This window comes from Schistosoma haematobium, chromosome ZW, assembly GCF_000699445.3.
Source record: "Schistosoma haematobium chromosome ZW, whole genome shotgun sequence".
NCBI lineage: Eukaryota > Metazoa > Platyhelminthes > Trematoda > Strigeidida > Schistosomatidae > Schistosoma > Schistosoma haematobium.
In genome coordinates, this window is record NC_067195.1 from 49870534 (window position 1) to 49895448 (window position 24915).

At 32.5% G+C, this 24915-nt stretch overlaps 1 protein-coding gene across 1 annotated transcript in view; it reads right to left on the reverse strand.

The window, feature by feature from the left end:
- MS3_00010412 (uncharacterized protein) overlaps positions 1 to 24915 on the reverse strand; it is a gene marked incomplete at both ends in the record, with an annotated part of 54555 nt that overhangs the window by 19577 nt on the left and 10063 nt on the right. The window contains 4 exons of the mRNA XM_012938732.2: positions 11828 to 11904; positions 12378 to 12600; positions 14332 to 18858; positions 22986 to 23196. Coding sequence (XP_012794186.2) covers positions 11828 to 11904; positions 12378 to 12600; positions 14332 to 18858; positions 22986 to 23196 — 5038 coding nt within the window. The remainder of the gene's footprint in view (positions 1 to 11827; positions 11905 to 12377; positions 12601 to 14331; positions 18859 to 22985; positions 23197 to 24915) is intronic.

Consider the following 24915-nt stretch of genomic DNA (forward strand, 5'->3'; position numbering starts at 1 on the left):
TATTAAAACGTTTTCAACGTGTATATTCGTTTGTGTATGTGTGTGTGTGCGTGTGTATGAATCTGTTTACTCACAAATCAAAACTATCTTATCAGGAAATGACTTCTTTACTTCTTCACACAAACAATCCGAATGGCAAAGAAAATGGAGAGAAAAGAATACAAGAGATAATGAAAGGTTATATATTTCCATTTGCTGTAGTATCTTAATTATAGTATATCAAATTATCTGTTTATTTGTTCTTATTTAAATAAAAATGATCTGTGTTTGTCTTTAAGGTTGATACAATAAAAGATTTATGAGTTAACTATATGAAATGATTGTGTTTTAAAGTCACAAAGTGAAATATGTTCGTTTTTGTAAGTTATTTGTATTGTAGATTGCTGTTTTAATGGCCCGGGATCTGATTCCAATTACATAGTATGATGGTTTGTTATAGCCTATCCTCGTATATAATCATCGACATAATTCGCGTTAGTCAATAACAGGACTAAATAAGTCAAATAACGAGAATGGACTTTCGAATACATATATTCCGTATATGAAGCGAATGGAAGAGAGAGAAGCGAAACGACGCAGAGTGGAGAAGGCACATAAGCCAACTCCATTTAATCAAGCGTTAATCAATATTTATAGTTACACAAAAATAGGTTACAGACATGTGATGAATGGGATAAGAAGGGCACTCACATATGCGGTCATACAAAAACAGTCAAGATTGATAAGCGAATAATTAACAAGGTCAAAATATGACTTAAGTAGAATAAATAGATTAACCTATCTGAAAGCTAAAATAAGGTATATGGGCTTAACATAATAACCGACACTACAGTGTCAATTGTATTAACATTCTAAATAAGATAGAATTAACAACCTTACCAGCATAAATGTATACATTTTCTTAAAATTTCACCTTTAATACTATAGTTCTGCGGTATGTTTTATTTTTAAGGATTTCATTTTATTATTGTTGTATTTTTGGATAATGATCCTACAATAGTATGGAGTGAACTAACTACAAACGTTCTATCAATTGATTATATCTACTTTTGTCTAATCATCCGGCAAAAATACCAAGATTTATCAGAATTCCAAGCAAACAATCTATTTTGTTCAGTCAAATATAATTTGTGGAAATATAAGAATTATGAAATTATATAAAGATTGAGTGAATTCAAATAATGCACTGAATCACCGTATAAATTCTTCAATTTCTACTTGGAAATAACATATATAAAAGATTTGAAACAGTTTTTCTATGTAATACATGATTAAATCCACAATTGATTGATTACTGGGTGGTGATCAATGTCATATGTGTCAAATCCTTATGATTACAGGTACACCTTGTTGACATGTGCGAAATAGCACGAAATCCGGGTCCAGGGTTTCCTGTTGACTATCTACAACCATCATTTTATGATTAAGTCCAGTTTCGATTTTGCTTTGGTGATATTGTACTTTATTAGTTGGTCTGTTTTAATGATATAGATAAATCTTCATATTCTTAGTTCCTACGATAAATATTTCTAAAGAAAACACTGACTGACTACTGAATATTATCTAATAACGTCATTTTATCTTGTTTTTTGGTACTTATCTTCTTGCGAAGATCAAATTTCACTGTCATCATCAGTCCAAGAAACCTCAATGTTCAATGAAAAAAAATACACGAACATAGACTCTTTCATTAGGCGAAATGCAACTATCTACAGAGAATGTTAAGTTTTGTATAGATATTCGTATATATAAATCACTAAATAATAACTCATGAGCTTGATATAACTATGTCTATCTGATGAATATCAGTTAAGAGGTTGCTATATCTAAAACAATGTGTAGATAATCAGAGTGAATATCCTACTTTTACTGATAGTAGATCAATCGCGATAGAAGTAATTGATGAAAAATATCTATTGTTTCGTTTAATAAAGAATAAAGGCAATTCTGCTCAGAAAACTTTATTCCACGATATTATTTACCGAAGCTGTATAGTTGTGTTTATGGTGATTTAATAAATATATGCATTCATAGAAGAACCATAAGAAACTAGATCGTATAGTAGTGTTTCCAACATGGGATTAATTAAAATTGTTATCATTTTATGATTGTATTGACCGAACTATAAATGAAACTATTTGTGTATGAGATGTAAATAAATATTTGAGTTTTGTGGATTTTCATTCAAAAGTTCATGATGAAATATGACTAAATTATACTTGAAGAATTATCTACACTTCCGGTTAAATCCTGTTGGGACATGGTATCAGAGGGTTGTAAAAGATATATTATTACAATAAACTAATAATCTGTATAGTTATCTAACAATTTGTGTTAAAAATTATTCCTTTGTTTTCTTTAACTTAATATAGATAAATAATTAACATAACTTTTCTAACATTATAAATAAGAGAAGGGAATAAATACCTGTTTTCTCTGTTATAACTTACAAAAAATAATCTCTAAAGCAAGCTAACTAAATAATTTCTTTTAACCCTGAATATCGTACTTATTAATTATCTCATTCAGGTAATAAAATGAAAACATTTCATATTAATCAACATATGCTCACTAGTGACTGGCTTCACGAGGTATATCCCGAAGTTCTAGTGAGAAGCTGTGACCAGTGGAGTCCAACCAGGTCTGTTGTGAGATAGTGACTCACTGAAGACAGTGGTAGATGTGTCGCTCAATTTCGTGTATTAGTTGAAGTTAGACATTAGCGCCGTTGGATGCCGGCTCAGTGATCTAGTGGTTAAGTGCCCGCTCGCGAAACCAGTAGGTCCTAAGCTGGAATCTCGCAGGGGGCGAGGTCGTGGATGCGGACTTCTGAGGAGTCCAACAATAGGACGAAACGGCCGTCCTGTGCTTTCAGGTTTTCCATGGTGGTCTAGCTTCAAGTGACTGATAATCTTAACCATTGAAATTACTACAATCTCCACAAAACCCATCTGACATTTCATATTAATCTGTGAATTTAGCTAATAATTAGCTTTTTGGATTGAGATTATGAACCAATTGATGTCTGACCATCATTAAAAACCTGGAAGTAGTGGATGACCGTTTCGCCTTATTGTGAGAGTTCTCAGCAGTGTGCATCCACAATCCTGCATCTCGAGATTCGAACCCAGAGCCTTCGATCTCGCGCGCAAACGTTTAAACTCTAGACCATTGAGCCGGCATCCAACAATGTTAATGTCTAACCTCAATCAATCCACGAAATTGAGTGACCATCTTCCATTGTACTGAGGAAGACACCGGTATCTACCTGACGTAGATTAGCTCCACTGATCACGGATTTCCACTAGAAATCCGAGAATTCCCCCACGAATCTAGTCACTAATGAGCACATGGTAATTATTAGTATAGGGTTATGGAGATTATTAAGTTTTTGATTGGGATCATGAGTTGATTGTTGTTAGATCACTATTTAAAACCTGGAAGCATCGGACGGCCGTTTCGTCCTACTGTGGGACTCCTCAGCAGTGCGCATCTACGATTCGAAAAGCTGTTATCAATAAAGTCTAGCCATCTCAAATGTCAGACGGTTTCGAAGTACAGAGAGCTGATTGAAGTCAGACAATCAAACAAGTGGATGATAGCACCCTGCACTCAAGGTCAAGTGCTCATCGTGAGACCTGAAGGTCCTCAGAAGTTGCCAGTGTTCTCTGCTGAGCTTTATGCTATAATGAATCAACTGTCCAACACTTGTTAGTTTTCAATAGCTATTTCGCTAGGATCAGTCTGTGATATTAACGATCGATTATCGTTATTTGTCATTATCCTCACTCTTGACTTGTTCAACTCGATAAATCATTGAATTCTGTTAAAATGTTGAGATATTTAGAGTAAAGTAACAGGTGAATAGCAAATGCATAATAAAGTAAGTAAATATATTCAGCGGAACTTTATTCATGAAACAAAATCAGCTTCACAATTGCATCCTGTGTGGATTGCTTCGATATTGCCTTAAGTCAAAAGCTTTATGAGCAAAGATAGATGGTGGCTGGTGGTGGAAATCAGAACACATCAGCTGGATGTACCAGCATCACAAAATGGATATTCCCTCTGCGACTCGAACCCAGTACCGTTCACTTCAAATGCCATCGTGTTATCTACTGAGTCCTGATAGCCGTCATTAGTTTTGTACGAAATCGCCGCCTCTGTTGAACTGATTAAGTAGACTTTTGTGTTCGAACAATGTAAATTAATCTCAACTTTAACTGTATAACTGAAATGTCAATTTATCTATGTAACTCAATATGGAATGAAAAATATAAGTCATAAAATCGAAGCATAAACCTCTTGGGGGCAGTTTTGATCAGATTTATTTTTTAGGACAGTTTTCAATTTTTTAATAATCATTATCGCAGTATGTTTATATTTGAAATGTTTGAATTATTTGGATTTTATTGGAGAGTTTGACTATAAGCTTTTAAAGATAACTGAAGGGTCGATTGATTTCTGTTTAATAGTTCAGTGTTAGCGTCTTTTTGAAATATTCAATCAGATCACTTTAAGACCAGAAATATGGTCATAGTCAGATGTATTATTTACATGCAGAACTTACATGATTATGTAAGTAAAACGAAAGACTTGAACACATCAGTTATTGACTCTATGAAATTATTACTAGAATATGGAGGATCTAAAGTCATGCAATAAAATGTTTTGATAAGTTCACTATGAAGATCATTATAACAACTAGTAACTCGAAAGACAGCCTACAATAAGAACATGTAAAATCACGAAGAATTATTTAGTGAATATTTATCAAATATTACAAACAATACAAAAAAGAATTCAAACTTCATTCAATTGCACAATCTAGTGGCTAACTGGACTCGGTAGTTAAGTGGATAACACAATGGCGTTTGAAACGGACAGAGTGAACATCAACTCTGTAATGCAGATACATTCAGATGACGATTTTCAAACAGAAAGAAATATGCGTCTTGGATTCCACTGTTAGTCACTATCCCTCTATGGTTTTAATGATTTTATTGTTAGCATAACGCTAATAATTGTCTTATAAAAACCTTTAATCTCGAAGAAATTATTTGTTTGTACTAGAATATCAATGAAATCATAATCTAGTATTATCTGAAGAATCTTTGAAAGTCAAGAAAAACCAAATATTTAAAACCAGTGACGTCACTTGGCGACAATCCTAGTATAAGCTTCAAAATCAAATATTGTAGTACTCGACGCCTAAGCTGACAGTATACCTAAATGTTTTGAAGATGTTTTTATATGTGATCATTGAGTGTAAACATTTGAAAATATTTTAACAGCCATTCTTTATTTCGTAAATGAAAATATCAAATGATCAATATGTAACTGTCAGTTTTACACATCTCGAGTTGATAAACCTTTTAATGTTAAGTTTATTATTTCTTTTTAAGAAAAACAATCTAAGAATTCTAGTGAAACATGTACGTCAAATGTTTTATTTATTGATAGAATTTTCCCAATATTAGTAAGTGTTAATGTTTTATGTAAACATAACTAAACCGACATGATCGTAACATCTTGTCATAGAAAAGAAAAACAATTACTTTCATGAAAGTTGAATAATAATTTTTTTTAAAAAGGAATCGTTATGTTGTCTTGACAACTAAACTTCAAGTTTTATCTTAATTTTGTAAAGTTTCTTCTTATAGGCAAATCTCAAGGTTAAAATATTATGCAGAATTTATTTATTTAAATTTTTTTAAAATTCAGAATACAAGACAAGATGATGTTTAACATGGATAGAATCCTTGAGTTATTTGACTTTTTAAGAAATTTGTACATTCTCTGGCCTATAAGCATCAATAATGTGTTGGTGAATTCTTAACTATCATGGTATCAAGATTATTGACAAGACAATGAATTGGAATTTTAATATACATTCCTCATTAATTTCAATAGTTAAGATCATGAGTCATTTAAAGCTAGAACACCATGGAAAATATGGAAGCACAAGACGGCCGTTCCGTCCTATTGTGGGACTCCTCAACAGTGCGCACCCATGATCCCGCCTCGCGAGATTCCGACTCAGGACCCATCGATCTCGCGCGTGAACGAAGTAACCGGTGGAGTTCAACTGGGTCTGTTGTGAGATAGTATCTCACTGATGAAAATGGTGGATATGTAGCCCAATTTCGTGGATTAGTTGAAATTAGAGATTAACACCGTTGAATACCGACACATTGGTCTAGTGGTTAAGCGTTCGCTCGCGAGGCCGGTAGGTTCTTGGTTCTAATCTCTCGAAGCGGGATCGTGGGTTCGCACCTCTGATGAGTATCACAATAAAATGAAATGGCCGTCCAGTGTATCAAGGTTTTTCATGGCTGCTTGGTATCAATTGAATCATGATCTCAACTATTGAAATTACTCTGATATTCCATAAAAAGCACTTCTGAAATCCTTCATTAAGGTGAACTCTCCTAAACATTACCGAATCAGTAGATTATTTTTAACTCCATCTGTATCTCTTCTAGAGTTACTGCAGGTCCCAAGCCTGGGTAAATGGGGAGGGTTGTGCATGGGGTAAGCGACTCCATCTTGTGGAGAACTAACTCGCTAAAGAAACGCTAACCAGAAGAAATAATTCATATCATTTAAACTTTGCGCTAGGAGTTAAAAGGCCTTCATTTATAAGAGTTATAGCGCTTCATATTGAAAGCCGAGTTCTTTCGGAAGTCTTGTGGCCTATGCCTCTTTTAACAACCAGAGTAACAACTTTTATAAGCACATGGAACGTCCTGATAATGTGGGAGACCGGGAAGACCAGTCAAATAGCAACGAAAATGAGGAGATACAAATTGGCAGTACTAGGAATCAGAGAATCGCACTGGACCCAAGCTGGACAGCAAAGTCTAGATACGGGAGAGTTGCCGCCATACTCCGGTAACGAAGAGAAAAATGCTCCACACACTCAGGGAGTTGCTCTGATGCTGTACAAAGTAGCACGAAATGCACTTGTAGGATGAGAATCTCACGGATTCAGAATCATCAAAGCATCATTCAAAACAAAGAAGGAGGGGATCACAGTGAATATTATCCAATGTTATGCACCCTCCAATGAGAGCAACGACCACATTAAAGATCAATTCTACGAGCAGCTGCAGTCAGTCATAGAGAAATGCCCAAGAAACGACCTAATCATTCTGATGTGAGATCTAAACGCCAAAGTCGGAATGGACAACACCATATATCATGGGACAACATGGACTGGGCGAGAGAAACGAAAATGGAGAAAGATTTGCAAATCTGTGTGCATTCAACAAATTGGTCATAGGCTGCACAATATTTCCACATAAACGTATACACAAAGCTACATGGATCTCACCGGACCACACTACAGAGAACCAGATAGATCATATTTGTATCAATAAAAAATTCCGAAGGACGATGGAAGATGTGAGAACCAGGAGAGGAGCTGATATAGCTTCAGATCACCACCTAGTCGTGGCCAATTTAGAACTGAAGCTAAAAAAACTGGACAACTGGACAAACAGCACTACAAAGGTTCAATACAGCCTTCCTCCGAGATACTAACAAACTCAGCTAATTCAAGATAGCTCTCAACATCAGGTTCCAAGCGTACAAGATCTACTGAAAGAAGAAGAAACTACTATAGAGGAAAACTGGAAAGGTATCAAAGACGCATTAACTTCAACGTGTCAAGAGGTTCTGGGCCTAAAGAAGCATCATCATAAGGAATGGATCTTTATAGGAACACTGGGTAGGATCAACTAAAGGAAGAACGAGAAGACAGCAATTAACAACAGCCGAATACGAGCAAAGAAAGTCCAAGCACAAGCTGAGTACATAGATGCAAACAAGCAAGTGAAGAAGTGCATTAGAGCCGACAAGCAGAAATACGTGGAAGAACTAGCAACGATGGAGGAAAAAGCTGCAAGGGAAGGAAATATGAAACAACTTTATGATACAATGAAGAAACTAGCAGGGAAATATAGTAAACCCGAGAGACCGGTCAAAGACAGAGAAGGCAGGCCAATCACTGAAACTCAAAAACAGCGGGACAGATGGGTAGAGTACTTCAAAAAATCCTGAATAGGTCGACTCCAATGAATCCACCAGACATTGAAGCAGCACACAGATCTTCCTATAGATGTCAATCCACCAACGATGGAAGAAATCAGAATGGCCGTCAGACAAATCGAGAGCGGGAAAGCAGCAGGACCTGACAATATACCAGCTGAAGCACTGAAGTCAGACATCGAAGTAACTACAAACATGCTTCGCCTTCTATTCAAGAAGATTTGGGAGGAGGAACAAGTGCCGATGGACTGGAAAGAAGGACACCTCGTCAAGATTCCAAGGAAAGGAGATCTGAGCAAATGTGAGAACTACAGAGGCATTACACTACTGTCAATACCAGGGAAAGTCTTCAACAGATTGTTGCTGAACTGGATGGAGGATGCAGTAGACGCCCAACTTCGAGATCAACAAGCTGGATTCCTTAAGGATCGGTTGTGCACAGACCAAATTGCAACACTACGGATCATCGTCGAACAATCAGTTGAGTGGAACTCATCACTATACATCAACTTCATTGATTATGAAAAGGCATTCGACAGTGTAGATAGGAGGACATTATGGAAACTTCTTCGACACTAAGGAGTTCCTGAGAAGATTGTCAATATTATCCGGAACTCATACGACAGACTACAGTGCAAGGTCGTGCATGGAGGACAGCTGACAGATGCGTTTCCAGTAAGGACCGAAGTCAGACAAGGCTGTTTACTCTCTCCCTTCCTCTTTCTTCTGGTGGTCGACTGGATTGTGAAGACCTCGACATCTGAAGGGAAACACGGAATACAATGAACAGCTCAGAACCAATTAGACGATTTGAACTTCGCAGATGACCCAGCTCTCCTATCGCACACACACGAACAAATGAAAATGAAGACAGCCAGTGTAGCAGCAGACTCTGCATTAGTAGGCCTCAACCTACACAAGGGGGAAACTAAAATCCCCAAATACAACACAGAGAACACTAACGCATTCACACTTAATGGCGAAACTCTGGACGATGTAGAATCCTCCACGTATCTGGGAAGCACCGTCGATGAACAAGGAGGATCAGATATAGACGTAAAGGTGAGGATCGGCAAAGCAAGGGCCGCATCCCTACACAATTGAAGAACATATGGAACTCAAAACAACTTCCAACCAATATCAAAGTGAGAATCTTTAATACGAACGTGAAGATAGTTCTAATGTACGGAGCTGAAACTTGGAGAACTACAACAACCATCATCAAGAAGGTACAAGTATTTACAAACAATTGTCTACACAAGATACTCAATGTCCGTCGTTGGCAGGATACCATCAGCAACAGCCTTCTGTGGGAGAGAGCAAACCAGCTTCCAGCTGAAGAGGAAATTAGGAAAAGATGATGGAAATGGTTAGGACATACATTGTAGAAATCACCAAACTGCATCACGAGGCAATCCCTAACTTGGAATCCTGAAGAGAAGCGGAAAATAGGAAGGCTGAGGAACACATTATGTCAAGAAATAGAAGCAGATATGAAAAGTATGAATAACAACTGGAAGGAGCTGGAAAGGATTGCCCAGGACAGGGTTGGATGTAGAGTGATGGTGGGCGGCCTGTACTCCTTCACGAGAAGTAACAGGCGTAAGCAAGTAAGTAACTAAGATTCTTTTTAACCCGACATGTTTTGTTCTACAGAACCGTTTGAAATCCCTTCTTCAAATGAAAATAATTACAAGTTTGTTAGATAAATACGATGTATTTAATTTTAAAAATTACGGTAATTGTTAAAGTTGAAATTCAAACCAAGCCTTGAAACTGCATCATTATAATTGATCTTCCTACGTATTATTGGATTATACACTAGGTTCCGGTGGAGTTTTGTTCTCTGAGCTGGATGTTCTCCACACTAGGTTCCTTTTATTTATACCCCTTTGGAAATGAATTATTTGTACTACAGTCACTCTACATATTGTTAAGTGAAATATTTACTGGTGATACTTTTCATTATTAGTAGACCAAGAAACCCTTCGCGTTCGGTTTCACAAAACGTGGTTAGCGAAATCGGAAGAAGGAATTGAACTTAGACCAAATATTTGTAAACAACGTTACATTTCTAGTTTAATACTATAAACTTTAAAGTCATCAGGTCTATAGACTATTATGTTCTACGACTTTGTCCATCCAATAATATGCTCTTCTATGTTTCACCAAGCAGCTATGAGGGAGAGGACTATGTAGGAAGGTTTGGTACGAAAAGCCGAATATCTTTCCTTACAATTCATGATTTGATGAAAGTGTACAGATTTGGGCAGATAGGAAAATCTAGAGAGCGATATTGGTTGGGCGAATAATCCAGTTAAAATGACCGCCAAACACTTGCCTCGAGCTTATCATGTGACCCAGAGAGAGTATGAAATCTGTCGAAACTTCCCACGATTTAATCATCTTATTTTGAAGAGTATTTACTCCACTTGAGATATAATGATTGAAGATTAGCAGGATAAAATGAGAATCCATTTAAATCCCTAATGTCAAAAAGATAATAGTATTTTTTTTGTTATTTAAGGAGTTCTCAATTTAAATCAACAGTGTTTTGACTCAAATTATAAATATTTTTATAATTCTAAAAAGTAAGCACGTGAACATTTTAAATAAACAAAATAAATTAGAGATTTACTAATAACTCATCCCAACAAGAGTATAGACGTTTATTGGATCAAACTGTCTACATTGAAGAAAAGTGGAAATTTTACTTATTTGGTAGTGTTATGCTCTCTGGGTTCATGTAGTTGTGAAGGTTTCATTGTCTTATTTGACATCGTCACCAGCACATACTTCAGAGAAAAGTGAAATATTAGAATTTTTCCACAATAGGCAAACAACTTATTCTACTGACCCAGAGTTTAGTTGGTTGTTGTCTAGAAATACCGTAGGCAGTGTAAATTGCAGTAACTGCGACAAATGCTACAAAGGACAAAGTAACCTCTCACTTGTTTATTTGAGCACCAGTTAGCTGTGAAACGCAACGATATGGTTTTACTCATATGGATATGGAAAACGTTAGATATGATTTCGACTCCAAAAATTTTGAAGTATTCGATAGATGAGTCTAAAAGTAAACTAGGGAGGTTTTAGACGCCTGGGATCCCTGGTTTAGTATCAATTTATGGACATTTTATACATCAACCAAATCTATCAGCCAATAAGAGGAAGGACTGATCAGTGAAAATTCAGGAATAAGTTTAGTAAAAAAAACGATTAAATCAACACAAACAATAGGCATACAATCATAGATAACAACCGATAAAACTCTAGGTCAGCAGAATAAATTGTTGGCCTATTGTGGAGAAATTCTAATAGCTCACTTCCCACTGAAGCATGTACTGGTGACGATGTCTAATAAAACGATGAGACCTTCACAACTGCATCATTCAGATTAGAGAACACAAAACCAACATGCACATCTTCAGACATAAATGAACTCTGTCATTTCGAATTCAATTTAAATTGAAGTGTCTTAAAAGAAAGCAAACTAATAAGCGGTTTGATGTGTTCTTTCAATTCACCAACCTTAAAGTGAATTTAGCTCCTATACAGGAAATTATCGTTAGCAAAAGATTTAATCTCAGATGCATTGGGATAGATTTAATGTAAACCATCTTCGTTATGAGTAATGAATAGTTTGATTTAGAAGATTATTTGCTATGGATGTATACCTTAATAAACCTTCATTTTTATTAATTTAGTCTACCACACATTGTAAAAACTTTAGCTATTTCAGAAATTTTTATAATTAATCAAAGTTGAAACTTACCAGTAGGTGAATAGAATTCCATTTTTTCCAATAGAATTTACATTGTGTGTGGTGTTCATTTGTTATAATCTGAAGGGCTATAGAACAGTAGGTATAAAGACATGTGTTACTTAGTGAAATAAAAACGATTACTTAGATAATAAGCATAAACTTACTTATTCAACAGTTGAGATCGTGAGTCATTTGAAACCAGACCACCATGGAAAACCTCAAAACACTGGACGGCCGTTCCGTCCTATTGTGGGACTCCTCAACAGTGCGCATCCACGATCCCGCCTCGCGGGATTCGAACACAGGACCTGTCAGTCTCGCTCCAGGCGCTTAACCAACTAGACCACTGAGCCGGCATCCGATGGTGCTAATGTTATGCTAGTTAACTCAAAATATTTTATATCATTTCCTCACTGAGTAAAATTTATTGAACTTATTGTGGCTAGTGAATGATGAAAATTTTTTTAAAGCAAATTAGATAAAATATTACAGTAGAAAATTAGGTCAACATGCAATGGTTTACCTTATTGATCGAAAAGTACACTTATCAGTTACTCACATGTATTTAATATACCCGGTTGTTGGAAATAACTAACAGTTAGATTCAAAGACTTGTTCGAAGTTTTTAGAAATAATAAAGGATAATGTTCCTCCTCGAAAACATGTGGCCATGTAACAATAAGTTGATGATCGGCAGTTGAATTATACCCATGATTCATGGTTACTATCAGCTGAGTGTTACTTGTAGATTTGGATATTTTGCTTAGAATATTTATAGAACCCTATATTTTGAAAAAAAATGTAAAAGGAGTGAAGGAACCAATTGTGAAATGTGATAAACGAAATCAAATGTCCGAGTTCTATTACCATTCATTAAGAAATATAGCTGATTTATAACTAAAAAAATTGAGTTTAAATTTTCTGATCGGGTTTAGTATGATAGGTATCAACCAGTGGTTTTAGACATTAGGTGACATAATTCAAAATCGGTTCAGCTGTATTGTCAGTTTGATATTACTCCATACCTTTCATTACTGACCTGAAATTTACATATGTTTAGCTTTCAGCGTTAATAAATGTATTTGCTTTATATAATTATTTTCCTGTTTTTTCCTTGTTATTTTCTTTAAGAATTTATTCAACAAAATCTTCATTAGTATTATTTGTTTAAATTTTACTATTATTTGGTTGGGTTCATGAATCAATTGATCTTAGACTACCATTGAGAACCTGGAAGCGCTAGATGGCCGTTTCGTTCTAATATGGAACTCTTCAGCAGTGAGCACCTACGGTCCAGCAAGCGGGATTCGAACCCAGGACCTATCGGTCTCACGCACGAGTGCTTAACTTCTAGACCACTGAGCCGGCGTCTAATGGTGTTAACGTTTAACTTCAACCAATTATTATTATATTATCATTAATCAATTTCCACTCTTATTTAAAATGATCTCCATTCATCTAATTGCGAAATCATGTCTGACTCTTTCCTCTTGTCGTTGTTGTGTTTTTCACCTTTAGCTCCGTATCAACCCTAATGTTTCGAGTTAGGTTTATTCATTACACATGAATGCTAACACAAAATATTTATTTGTCACAATATCTCACATAAATGAATGAAAGTGAATTTATCAAAATTCAGTTGGTTTATTTATTTTATTTCCTTTTAAGGATTATAAATTCAGTGTAATAAGTTCACATAACATAAGTACAGATCAGTTTTATACTACTGCTAATAAAGTCTACTTATTAAGACCAGGGGTCGATAGAATTGGTTCACCATTGAAAACGAGACAAATAAAACACATTTTTTCATCTTATAAGCAGGCATATGTCCTTACATATGATACCAATTGATCACATGCATTTCAACGCTTATGATCACCTCGTCTTAATGAAAGCTAACACAAATTTCTAATGACAATTATAAAGTCCGAGTAGCTTGTTGAAATTCATAAGTTTCGAGTTGAGTTATTTTCTCTACTATATTGGGCGGGGACTTGAAAAACTACGAAAGCAATCATCCAGAAGTGTTTATTCACAGCTCTCTACGCAGAATACTTCGGATCTGTTGTCCAAATACTATCAGCAACAACCTACTGTGTGAGGGAATAAACTAGATTCCAGCGAAGGAAGAAATCACGAAGAAGCGATGGAAGTTGATAGGACACCCATTGAAGAAAGTACCCAACTACGTCATAAGGCAAGTCCTCACTTAGAATCCTCAAGGCCAAAGGAGAAGAGGAAGACCAAAGAACAATTACACCGAGAAATGGACACATATAAGATAAAAATGAACAACAGTTGTATAGAACTAGAAAAGAAGGCTCAGGACAGAGTGGGATGGATAATGCTAGTCGATGGCCTATGCTCTATTTGGAGTAAAAGACGAAAGTAAGTAACCAGGTAAGTAAGTAAGTAAGTAATAAATGTCCAGTTTTTCATTCAGCTGTAAAAACATTTTCCAATATTAATAACAATCCAGTTTAACAGCATTTAAAATGAAAATAATCTACTTGTTTCAAAATGTTTGTTTCTAGATTAAAACCAATATGTTGCAATCTTTCCATGTGTTCATCTGTTTTCTCACCAGTATACAGAATATAATAATTCTGATAAGTAGTAAATTTAATTCGAATATTATTTTTTCTATTAAGATTTGTCATATTAATTGATTCATATATGATTGTTTTATTTTTATAAATATTATTCGTTTCATTTACTATAAATTGATTTGATTCAATAGAATAAGTTAATTTCCTTAAAAATGTTCGAATAATTATTGATTTTTTCCCATTTTCTGATAAGTATTCAATATTTATTTCACTATTATTATTATTTGAAATGTTCGAAATCAATAAACTGATAAATTGATTTTTATGTAAATAATTTATTAATATAGTGAAATTGATTAATTTTTGTTTATTTTTTAAATTTAATATAGAAATGAAATTGTTTTGATTTATTAAATCATATTTTGTATAAACTTGAATATAGAGATTTTTTGAATCATCATTTATTTTATTCATATTCATATCAATAATATATCGAATGATTGTTTTAGTTATAGGATTAAGATTCACATGTGTATTGATGTTATAAGTAGTATTTTTATATATTTGTAGATAACTTTTGATTATCATAATTTTATTTTGATTATTTATACTATTCGCCTGTGATATAAGATTTGATTGATTAATATTACCATTATATAATAAATTCTTAATACATCCATAATAATCCAAGCTGGTTATTAATTGTTTGAATGAAATATTTTGTTTCTTCATTGAAATAATATAATTGATAGATGGAATAAATGATAAATTAGTAGATACATTCATGTTTATTATTGAAATTTGATAAATTTGTTGAAATTCAATAGTATTATATAATTGAAATTTAAATATGAAATCAATAAGGTTAGGAATTATTACGATAAAATCGATTAAATTATTTTCATTATTTGTAAATAAAGTTTTATTGGTAATCTGTTGTATATTTTGTTTTGTATAATTCAAATGATTAGTAGTATTATATAATAATAATAAAATAAATTTCATGATATTTGTTTTAAAAAATATAAACTTTTCAATGTTCAATATAAATAAGGACTGTGATACATCATAATTTATGGTTGAATATTTTTCATTATAATTAAATATAATTGAATAATTAGATTGTTTATAAATATGAAATTCGATAAAACAATTTTGAGTTTGTTTAAATTTTATCCATTTATTGTTTGAATATATTTCATATTTTAAAAATAATAATAAATAGTTACTTTTAATTAATTTAATTTGTAATTGATAATAAATTAATTGAATACTATTTAATGAATAATTAAATATTGTTTTAAAACTAAACTGATTATCAATAATACTATTATTATTTTCAAAATATATATTCATTTCATTTATTTGTTGTTTAATTAATATTGGTATATTTGAATTAAAATGTAAATTAAATAAATTAAACAAATTACTTTTGTCTTCATTTGAATGAATTAAATTGAATAATAAATTATAATAACAACTATCATTATTATTATTGAGTATTTGTAAATGTTGTTTTAATTGATAAGTGTTAAATTGTTTATTTAATTGATTTATTTCGAAAGTTTGTACAAAATTATTTAATTGTTTTTGTTTATTAAATAATGAAATATTTATAAAATGGCAATATAAAGAATTTTTTATAATTTTTCTAATGTCTAATAATAATTTATATTTTTTATGAATATTAATTAAAATCGTTAAATTATTATTATTGATTTGTATTGAATTCATTTGAATATTAATTGACTGATTATAATTAGTAGTATGATTAAATTCAATTAAATTGTTCAATGTTTCATTAGTAGTTATACGTTGAATGGATTTATTTACTGTCACTGTAATATAAGGCAATATTATTAATGGTGTTATTAATTGAATAGATACAGTTTTAGCTTGTATATTAGTTTCATTGTCAAATGTTTGTATATAAGACATATTAAAAAGTTTCCATTCACTATATTTATCTATATTTTTCATTATAATAAAATATTGTAATGGTTTAGAATGAACACGTAATGTATTATTATTATTATTGAAATGTAACGTAATTGGGTATATTTTGATTAGCATCAAAATTTTAGGTAAATATGGCTGAATTTCCATTGTACCATTTAACATCCAATCAATATTACTTACAGATATACTACTTGTTAATTGAATATCAATAAATTGAATATTAGTAAAATTAATTGGAATAATGTTTATAATAACCTGAAAATTATCAAAATCTTTTAATTGTAAATAAACATTTGAAATTGTATTATTATTTATTTTATTATAAAATTGATAAGAAATCAAATCAGTTTGTTGTTTATATATAGATTCTATTAAATATCCAGTATGAATTGTTTGATTTTGACAATAACTAAATTCAATATAATTCCATATCATTGAATTATATAACTGTTTTTTATAAATATATGTTGTATTTATAAGTTTAATATCAATATGATAAAATGAAATGATAATATTACCATAATAATTATATTGATATATAGTAGTATTCGATTTGATTTTAGTGATTTCAGTCATATTTCCATCAATTCTATTATTCCATATATGATCAGTTAAATTATAATAAATATTTAAATTATTATTGAAATGATTATGAATCCATGTTAAATAGATAGATGAATTCCAATTACCTATAAATTGCTCATGATATTCAGTATTCATAGTATTTTGTAAACATTTATAAGATAATATATAATAATGTGTACGATATACATTTGTATTCCATTGTAAACATATATTCTGAAGTATATTTAAAGATTTAATTAACTTATTTTCATATATAAATGATTGATTAAAATAATAAAATATTGTTGATTGATTCATTGAAACTAATAGATTTTCATAAATGGTAGAAGAAGATTTATTGATTTTTAATTGTTCTTGTATTGTTAATCTTAAATGATTCCATGGAATAAATAGACTAATATTTGAATAAATAGGTAATAATAAATTCTCAATATATTGAATATCAAAATGTAGATGAAAATAAGGATTATTTAAATAAACAGTAGTAATCTGAAATTTTGTTTGATTCCTTTGTAATAAATGATTATATTCTATTATATTATGATTAACTAGACCAGGTTGTCCAATTTTAAATAAAATATCAAGTTGATCATTATTTATATATTGTATAATAAATAATTCAATTTGATAACCTTTTGTACCCCGACCTTCATAAAAACGATATCCAATGATACAATGACTAATAAAATCTATTGATTTCTCATTATTACTTGTATCCAAATGATATTGAATCATACTATTCATCATTTCATATCCAATATAATAACCAATTAATTGTGAATTTAAACTAATTTCTAAATTACCATGTTTATAATATTCATCATGTTTAAACATTATTCTTATACGTATTGGTGTACCAGGACCTAATGAATTATTTGTATTATATTCAATATATATTTCAAATAACTTTTCATTTGTATTTAATTGTAAAATATAATTATTATTTAAATAAAATCCATTCAACCAATTATTTATTATAAATGATTGAATTGACAACATATTAGAACCTTCAAAAGAATAAATATGATTCCATTTATGTTTAAAATGATAAATAAATTTACCATATGATGGAATCATACAATTTATGATTAAATATTGTGAATGATTTATTGATTTCCAATAAATCATTAAATTATTTTGTATATTCAATTGTGTGTTTGTTTTAAAACTTAGATGAATTATTGATTTATTATTAAAATCATAATTCATTTGTAATTGAATATCATTATTGAATTGATTATTTAAATAATCATTTAATAATTCAAAATGTATATCACTTTTTAATTTTTCTATATTCAATTTTAATTTACCCATCATATTTTTATTTATTTTATAATTAGATAAATAAAAATGAATTTTGCTTTCACATATCAGTTGAATATATAATGGTAATAATTTTATATGGTAATATAATTGTATAATGAATTCTAATTGTAAAATAATTTCCTCATTTTGTGTTATATTACTTTTAATGAAAGTTAATTCAGTAGTATTTGATGCATTAAATCTTTTGATTTGATATAAAATAGATAATTTTTGTTCATCTAATTTAAACATGATTTGATTTTTTATAATAAAATATTTTATATGATTAAAGTAGATTAAATGATCTAATGTTATTCCACTATATAAATCTATTGGTATAATATCATATATAGTTATAATTTGCAGTAATTTTAAATTTGGCCATTGTAATATAAATTCATGTAAATTACGCCATGGTTGTAACCAACTTTTAATGGAATAAATTTTTTGTCCATATTGATTATTATATTCCATAAGTATTAATGATAATAATTGATTTTCAATATTATGCAATAAAATTAATTTAATAGATTCATTCATTAATTTAGAATAAATATTAGTTGTACTGTATAATCTATTTATCATTCCAATATTAGTTAATTTCCATTCTAGTTGATTGTTTAGAATGAAACCAATCTTCTAATTTAAAAAATGAAATAAAATAAATTAAAACGAAAATTAACTGAAGATTAAAAGTATCAGTTGAGTTATTGTATATATAGTTTGAGGATTTGTGGAGATTGTAGTATTTTCATAGTTGAGTTTACGAGTCGATCTAAGTTAGATTGTAGTGTCGGTTATTATTGTCAAGACCACAAACGAGGGCTGTCACCTAATAAAATCTGGCAAAGCTTGCATAAGGACCGAGAAGCCTAGTGGCCGGAGCGTGATGATGAGCTGGAAGCAGCAGCTGCATCTGGTAACTACCGGAAGCTCTTCCAACTCATCCGAGCCACTGGCAGCAAGAAGTCTGGTGTGAGTGAAACAATCTGCGAGGATGATGAGATGCCAATCACTAACATCCATCGACGTCTTGGACGATGGGCAGAATTTTTCGAAGGGCAGTTCAACTGACCTGCTGCCCCGGCAACATCGGTCAGACTGTCCTGCCCTCCATGGCCGGTGACGACTGGTCCACCAAACGAGGAGGAAGTCCGCAAGGAACTCCAACTCTTGAATCGTTACAAATCACCTGGCCCAGATGACTTACCTCCGGCTCTTTTTAAAGATGGTGGTGACTTTTTGACTAAGGAATTGACGACGTTGTTTACAAAGGTTTGGGAACTAGAGAGTGTACCAACGTCATGAAATGAGTCGATAGTTGTCCCTATCTTTAAAAAGGGTTCACGTCGTTCCTGTAACAACTATCAGGGGATAAGTCTACTTCCGATTGCGTCCAAGCTATTGGCCTCCGTCATACTTCGTAGGTTGTTCAAAACCCGAGAAAGATTGACTCGCGAGGAGCAGGCTGGGTTTCGTTCTGGTTGAGGATGTATTGATCATATCTTCACCCTTCGCCAAATGTTAGAACACCGCCATACTTATCAAAGGCCAACAATCGTAGTGTTTCTTGACATCAGGGCTGCCTTCGATTCGTTGGATAGCACTGTTCTCTGGGATTGTCTATTGAAGAAGGGTGTGCCTGAGAAGTTTATTAACATCTTAAAAGCCCTATATACAAACACCTCAGGCAGAGTGAGGGCATACAACCACCTCTCTCCATTGTTCCATTCGAGCAGTGGGGTTAGGCAGGGTTGCCCAATCTCACCATTCCTCTTCAACTTTGCCATCGATGACATTCTGGAAACAGCTCCAATGGATGTAAGTAATGGCGGTGTAGATCTGTTGCCTGGAGAAAGACTTCTCGACCTTGAGTATGAGAATGATATTGTCTTACTGTGCGATAATGCCCAAGGCATGCAATCCGCACTTAATCAGTTGGCAATCAGTGTCCGTAGGTATGGTATGTGCTTTGCACCTTCGAAGTGCAAAGTACTTCTACAAGACTGGCAGGATTCTAATCCTGTACTCACCTTGGATGGTGAGCAGATAGAAGTAGTCGAGAAGTTCGTGTATCTGGGTAGCTGCATAAGTGCTGGTGGGGGTGTGAGTGATGAGATCAATGCACGAATAGTGAAAGCCAGAGCGGCTTATGCCAATCTGGGCCACCTTTGGCGCCTTCGTGATGTTAGCCTGGCTGTAAAAGGTCGGATCTACAACGCGTCGGTGAGAGCAGTTTTGCTCTATGCTTGTGAAACCTGGCCTGTCCGAGTTTAGGATGTTAGACGACTCTCTTTGCTTGATCATTGCTGTCTCCGAAGGATTGCTGACATCCAGTGGCAACACCATGTTGGTAATGCAGAGGTTCGGCATCGTGTGTTCGGGTGAAGAGACGATAATACGATTGGTGTCACCATCTTGAAACACCGACTTCGGTGGCTTGGACATGTTCTATGAATGTCGTCCTAGAGAATTCCACGTCGTGCATTATTTGCCGACTCTGGGACTGGTTGGAAGAAGCGGAGAGGTGGTCAGTGCATGACATGGTGTCGTGGTATGAAAGAAAGCTGTAAAAGGCTGGCTTCTGTTGGTCCTTCACAACTTCCTGGTTGGGGTCCTAGAGATGGTGCAACACAGTGGCTAGAGACGTTATCAGATATGGCTGTAACCTTCTTTTACTTTCTTCACAAAACGTGGTTGTATCTTCCGTAACTGAAAGAATTCTTCTGGTTTTACTTTTCGGTTTCCTTCATTATTATTATCGCTATTACTAAACTACCTTACATTAATCTGTGGTCGTTATTATTCTTTCTTTTTTTAACGCTACTTACCTTCTTTTTTTCTTCTCTTTCCATTCTCATTGTTTTGTGTGGCGGATATATATTTGGTGCCACCTTGTAACAATATTTATGTGTTCAAATAAATAAATAAAAATAAATGACTAAAGGGAGTTGTCTTACCCATCATATTCACTGCGCGTCGTTTCGATTCGCTCTCTTCCATTCGCTTCATATACAAAATATATGTATCCAAAAGTCCATTCTCGTATTTGACTTATTTAGTCCTGTTATTGACTAACGCGAATTATGTCGATGATTATATACGAGGATAGGCGACATATACATTTTGACAACATTCATTCAATAACAATCATTCATACTATCTGAACGGTGTAAGATCCCGGGCCACTAAAGTGGAGAGCTCTTTGAAATCAACGTCCGATCTAAATGACGACAAACTAAAGGGCCCCACCAAAAGACTGCCGTTGATAACCTGGAAGTATTGAATAGCCGAAGGTTCTAGGCACGAGTCCTGAGTGCTGGATCGTAAATGAGCACTACTGAGAAGTCGAAAACTAGAACGAAACGACTGTTCAGTGCTTCCAGGTTTTTAATTGTGGTCTAGCTTAGACCAACTCATGAATTGAATTGTGGAAATACGGTTATTGACGAGTTATCAAGATTTATAACTTTTTTTAAATCAGTAAAACATTACATCAATAATTGTTAGATGTAATACATTCAAAAGAGAGTTGACGAAACCGTTTCGCTTCTTTATGTTTTCATCACTGCTTTCTTAACGTATGTGTTCACAGCTCAAATGTAATTTATCTCTAATGTTTGTAAATAATAGCACAGTTAAAGTTCAGCTTCAGTGATATCTATATCATCTTTATTTTCATTTTTGATTTATTATTTGTTATTCGGTAAGTAACTTAACGACACAATGTTAATCCTTTTTACCATAAACACTTGACCTTCTTTCTACTGGATTATATATATACTAACAATTATTCATTGATTCTATTTTCTATCGACTGTTTAGCCGCGAGATATTAATATATCTTGCAAGAAAACCATTCGTTCAACCACTTAGATCATTTCAATAATTTTTAAACCAAATGTACAGTTTTAAGCAATGTGACTGATATTTCTGATTAGTTGTAGACAAAATTATCTTTCGTTTTTTTTTTCAGTTTATTCATACTTAGTTTAGTAATTATTTATTGAGTGTTAGAGGTAGCATATTTAAATTATGGGGTATGAGAGTGTAGCAAATATCAAAAGACTGACTCTAGTTTCAAACTACATGTGAACTGAAGGAAAAGGAGAACATATATGTCGGTAGTAATATTTCATATTTAAACAACAGGTTGGTGATTTAGAAGTTTCACTGCGGTAAACGACTAGAGTAGGTGATTATCGCACAGTTATGTAGACTGAAATTTCATACTTGTATGATGTTATTTAATAAATTAAGTAAGCTTTTTCGTTGAAGAAGTGAATGATTTGAATTTTTTATGACCCTTTGAAAGTTCTGATGTCGTGCTAGACTATATGCTGCAATTTAAAAACAAACTAACTTCTCTTTTCAAAATTACAATGAAAACAAGGATAAATTGTTAAATATAATGACAATTATACATGATTTAAAAGGCTTATAACCATCTGTAGACAAAGAGACCTTTGTTAATTCTGCTAAAATATCATTATACATTAACTTAAATATATTCAGGTGGGCACAATATAAAAATCGCCATGAGTTTATAAAACTTCGAGAAGAACTGAAACAACTTCATAATAAGTTGTTTTTGGTCAGTATGTTTTTCAAAGCATTCTGTAAACTTCTGTTAAAGATTTTAACAACCAGTTTTTGGTGTAACAACTAATAAATTTATGAATCAATGAATAACACTTTGATGATATGCTTTTTATATAAAAGGAATAAAATTATTAATTCGGAAAATGGATCAGTCAAAATCTTACTTCATCAGCAAAAGTGGAGGTGACTGACGTTTTAATACTCCTTAATTGCTGAACATTAACCTCATAATGAGTCATTAAGGAGAATTCGCGAAGACTATTTTTATTTGGAGACACAAATTTAATATGAATATGAAATTTAGTCGGCTGTCCATAATACGGAGTCAGAAATGTTTTCGTTTTAAACATATTGATGGTACATTCGAAATTGAAGCTAGAAAAAGTTGAAAAAAATATATAGTTAATACTCATATGAGAAATAATAGACTTCAAATTCCAGTGTATACATAGAGATCATATTACTCAATCTATATCAAGCCACGCAAAGAATATAAATGTCATTTATATACTGCCGATAGCGTTAAACAATTTTATTGATCAGTTTTAAAAATTTTATCTACTTTTTGTGTTGTTAATTTTAGCGAAACACTTAGATGATGATTTGCTACTAATTAGCGAAGACCATCGTAGTACTACTAATGACATATTTCATTATTTACTTTGAGCTCCAATATTTTGAGTCGGTAAATGTCTTCAGAAATGTTACAATTAAGTGAACTCTGTGTGTTTTTTAGCAGTAATTAAACCCTAGATTCAGATTGACGATGATTGTTCATACTATTAACTATCCTACAGATAAATTGTACTTGTTTTAATAAATCTGGTTGACTTGAGATAATAGGTAAATGATTAAAATAACTCATTGTTACCAAAACTATTCTTCGATGTAAAAAAATCGGTTCGTTTGATTATTACTGCTGAATTCAACCAGTCAAAGAAAATCAAAAGCTTAGTGAATATAAACGAATTTCGTATTGTAATGTTGGTGTTTCGTATGAAAGATATTTTTGGTTCTAAGCGGTGGGCTGAAGTAAAACACTTTATCTAATTGCCAGTTAGTTTATCAATAATCTTCACAAATGAATGTCCAAATCTAGTGTTTAACAGGGTTTTATTGCATTAGATACAAGTGATGGCAATAGTAGATAGTCACTTCACTCTATGTAGTTTTTGAATTATAAATTAAGGCACTCACATAATTTTCATTTAAGAGTTTTATATATCAAGAGTTAACAGATATTTTGGAGTTAAGAATTCTTTCGGAAGATCTATGCGAACAAGTAGTTGCGATAAATACTTGAGTGATTTGATGAAATACTGTTAGATTTGGAAATAGCACCTTTCTACCATTTGTAATGAACAGTTGTAGCCGTCTAATGCATGTCTTACATTTCAAAAGGGAATATGAGGCTTTTTGAGGTGGGTGTGAACTTATAGTATAGAAAATATGCGATTCTTGTCAGTCTGATATTGGGGAGACTGTTGAATTCCATTGAAATTAGACAGGAGGAAGATACCCTACGAAGGCAATGAAAGATGATAGAGGAATTTGGCAGATTGATTAAAATTAGGCTTTCCCATCACTGGATCCCAGTTCAGTGATTTAGAAGTCGAGTAGCCGTTTGTGAGACCGAGGATCTTTGGTTGGACTTTTGGTTGGATGGTTTGTAGATCCTCATATCTGAGGAGTCTCATACTAGGATGAAATGGTAGTCTTCTGCTTCCATGTTTTCATTGACCGTCTAACTTTGATCAGTTTCTGATCACAATGAAATAAGTGAATAATTTGCACATTGGTTAGTAGCCTTTTTTCAACAACTTATTTTATTGTTCTGGTCCTACTTTATGCTTTCCCAACTTCAGTTATTAATCCTTTTTATCAAATATTCTCCTGTATTGTTTCTTTAAAGAAAACGTTTTTTGTATAGCTGCTCTGTGAAAGCAACTTTAATTCTATTGATCAAAGAAATGATGATATTCTTAAAAGATTACCCAGTTGTCTTTTTTTAATTGACATTTTACAGTAAACTACTAATCAAAAGCTAAGATTCTGTATAAAGCCAATAGTTATTTCTTATATAACAAGGCATAA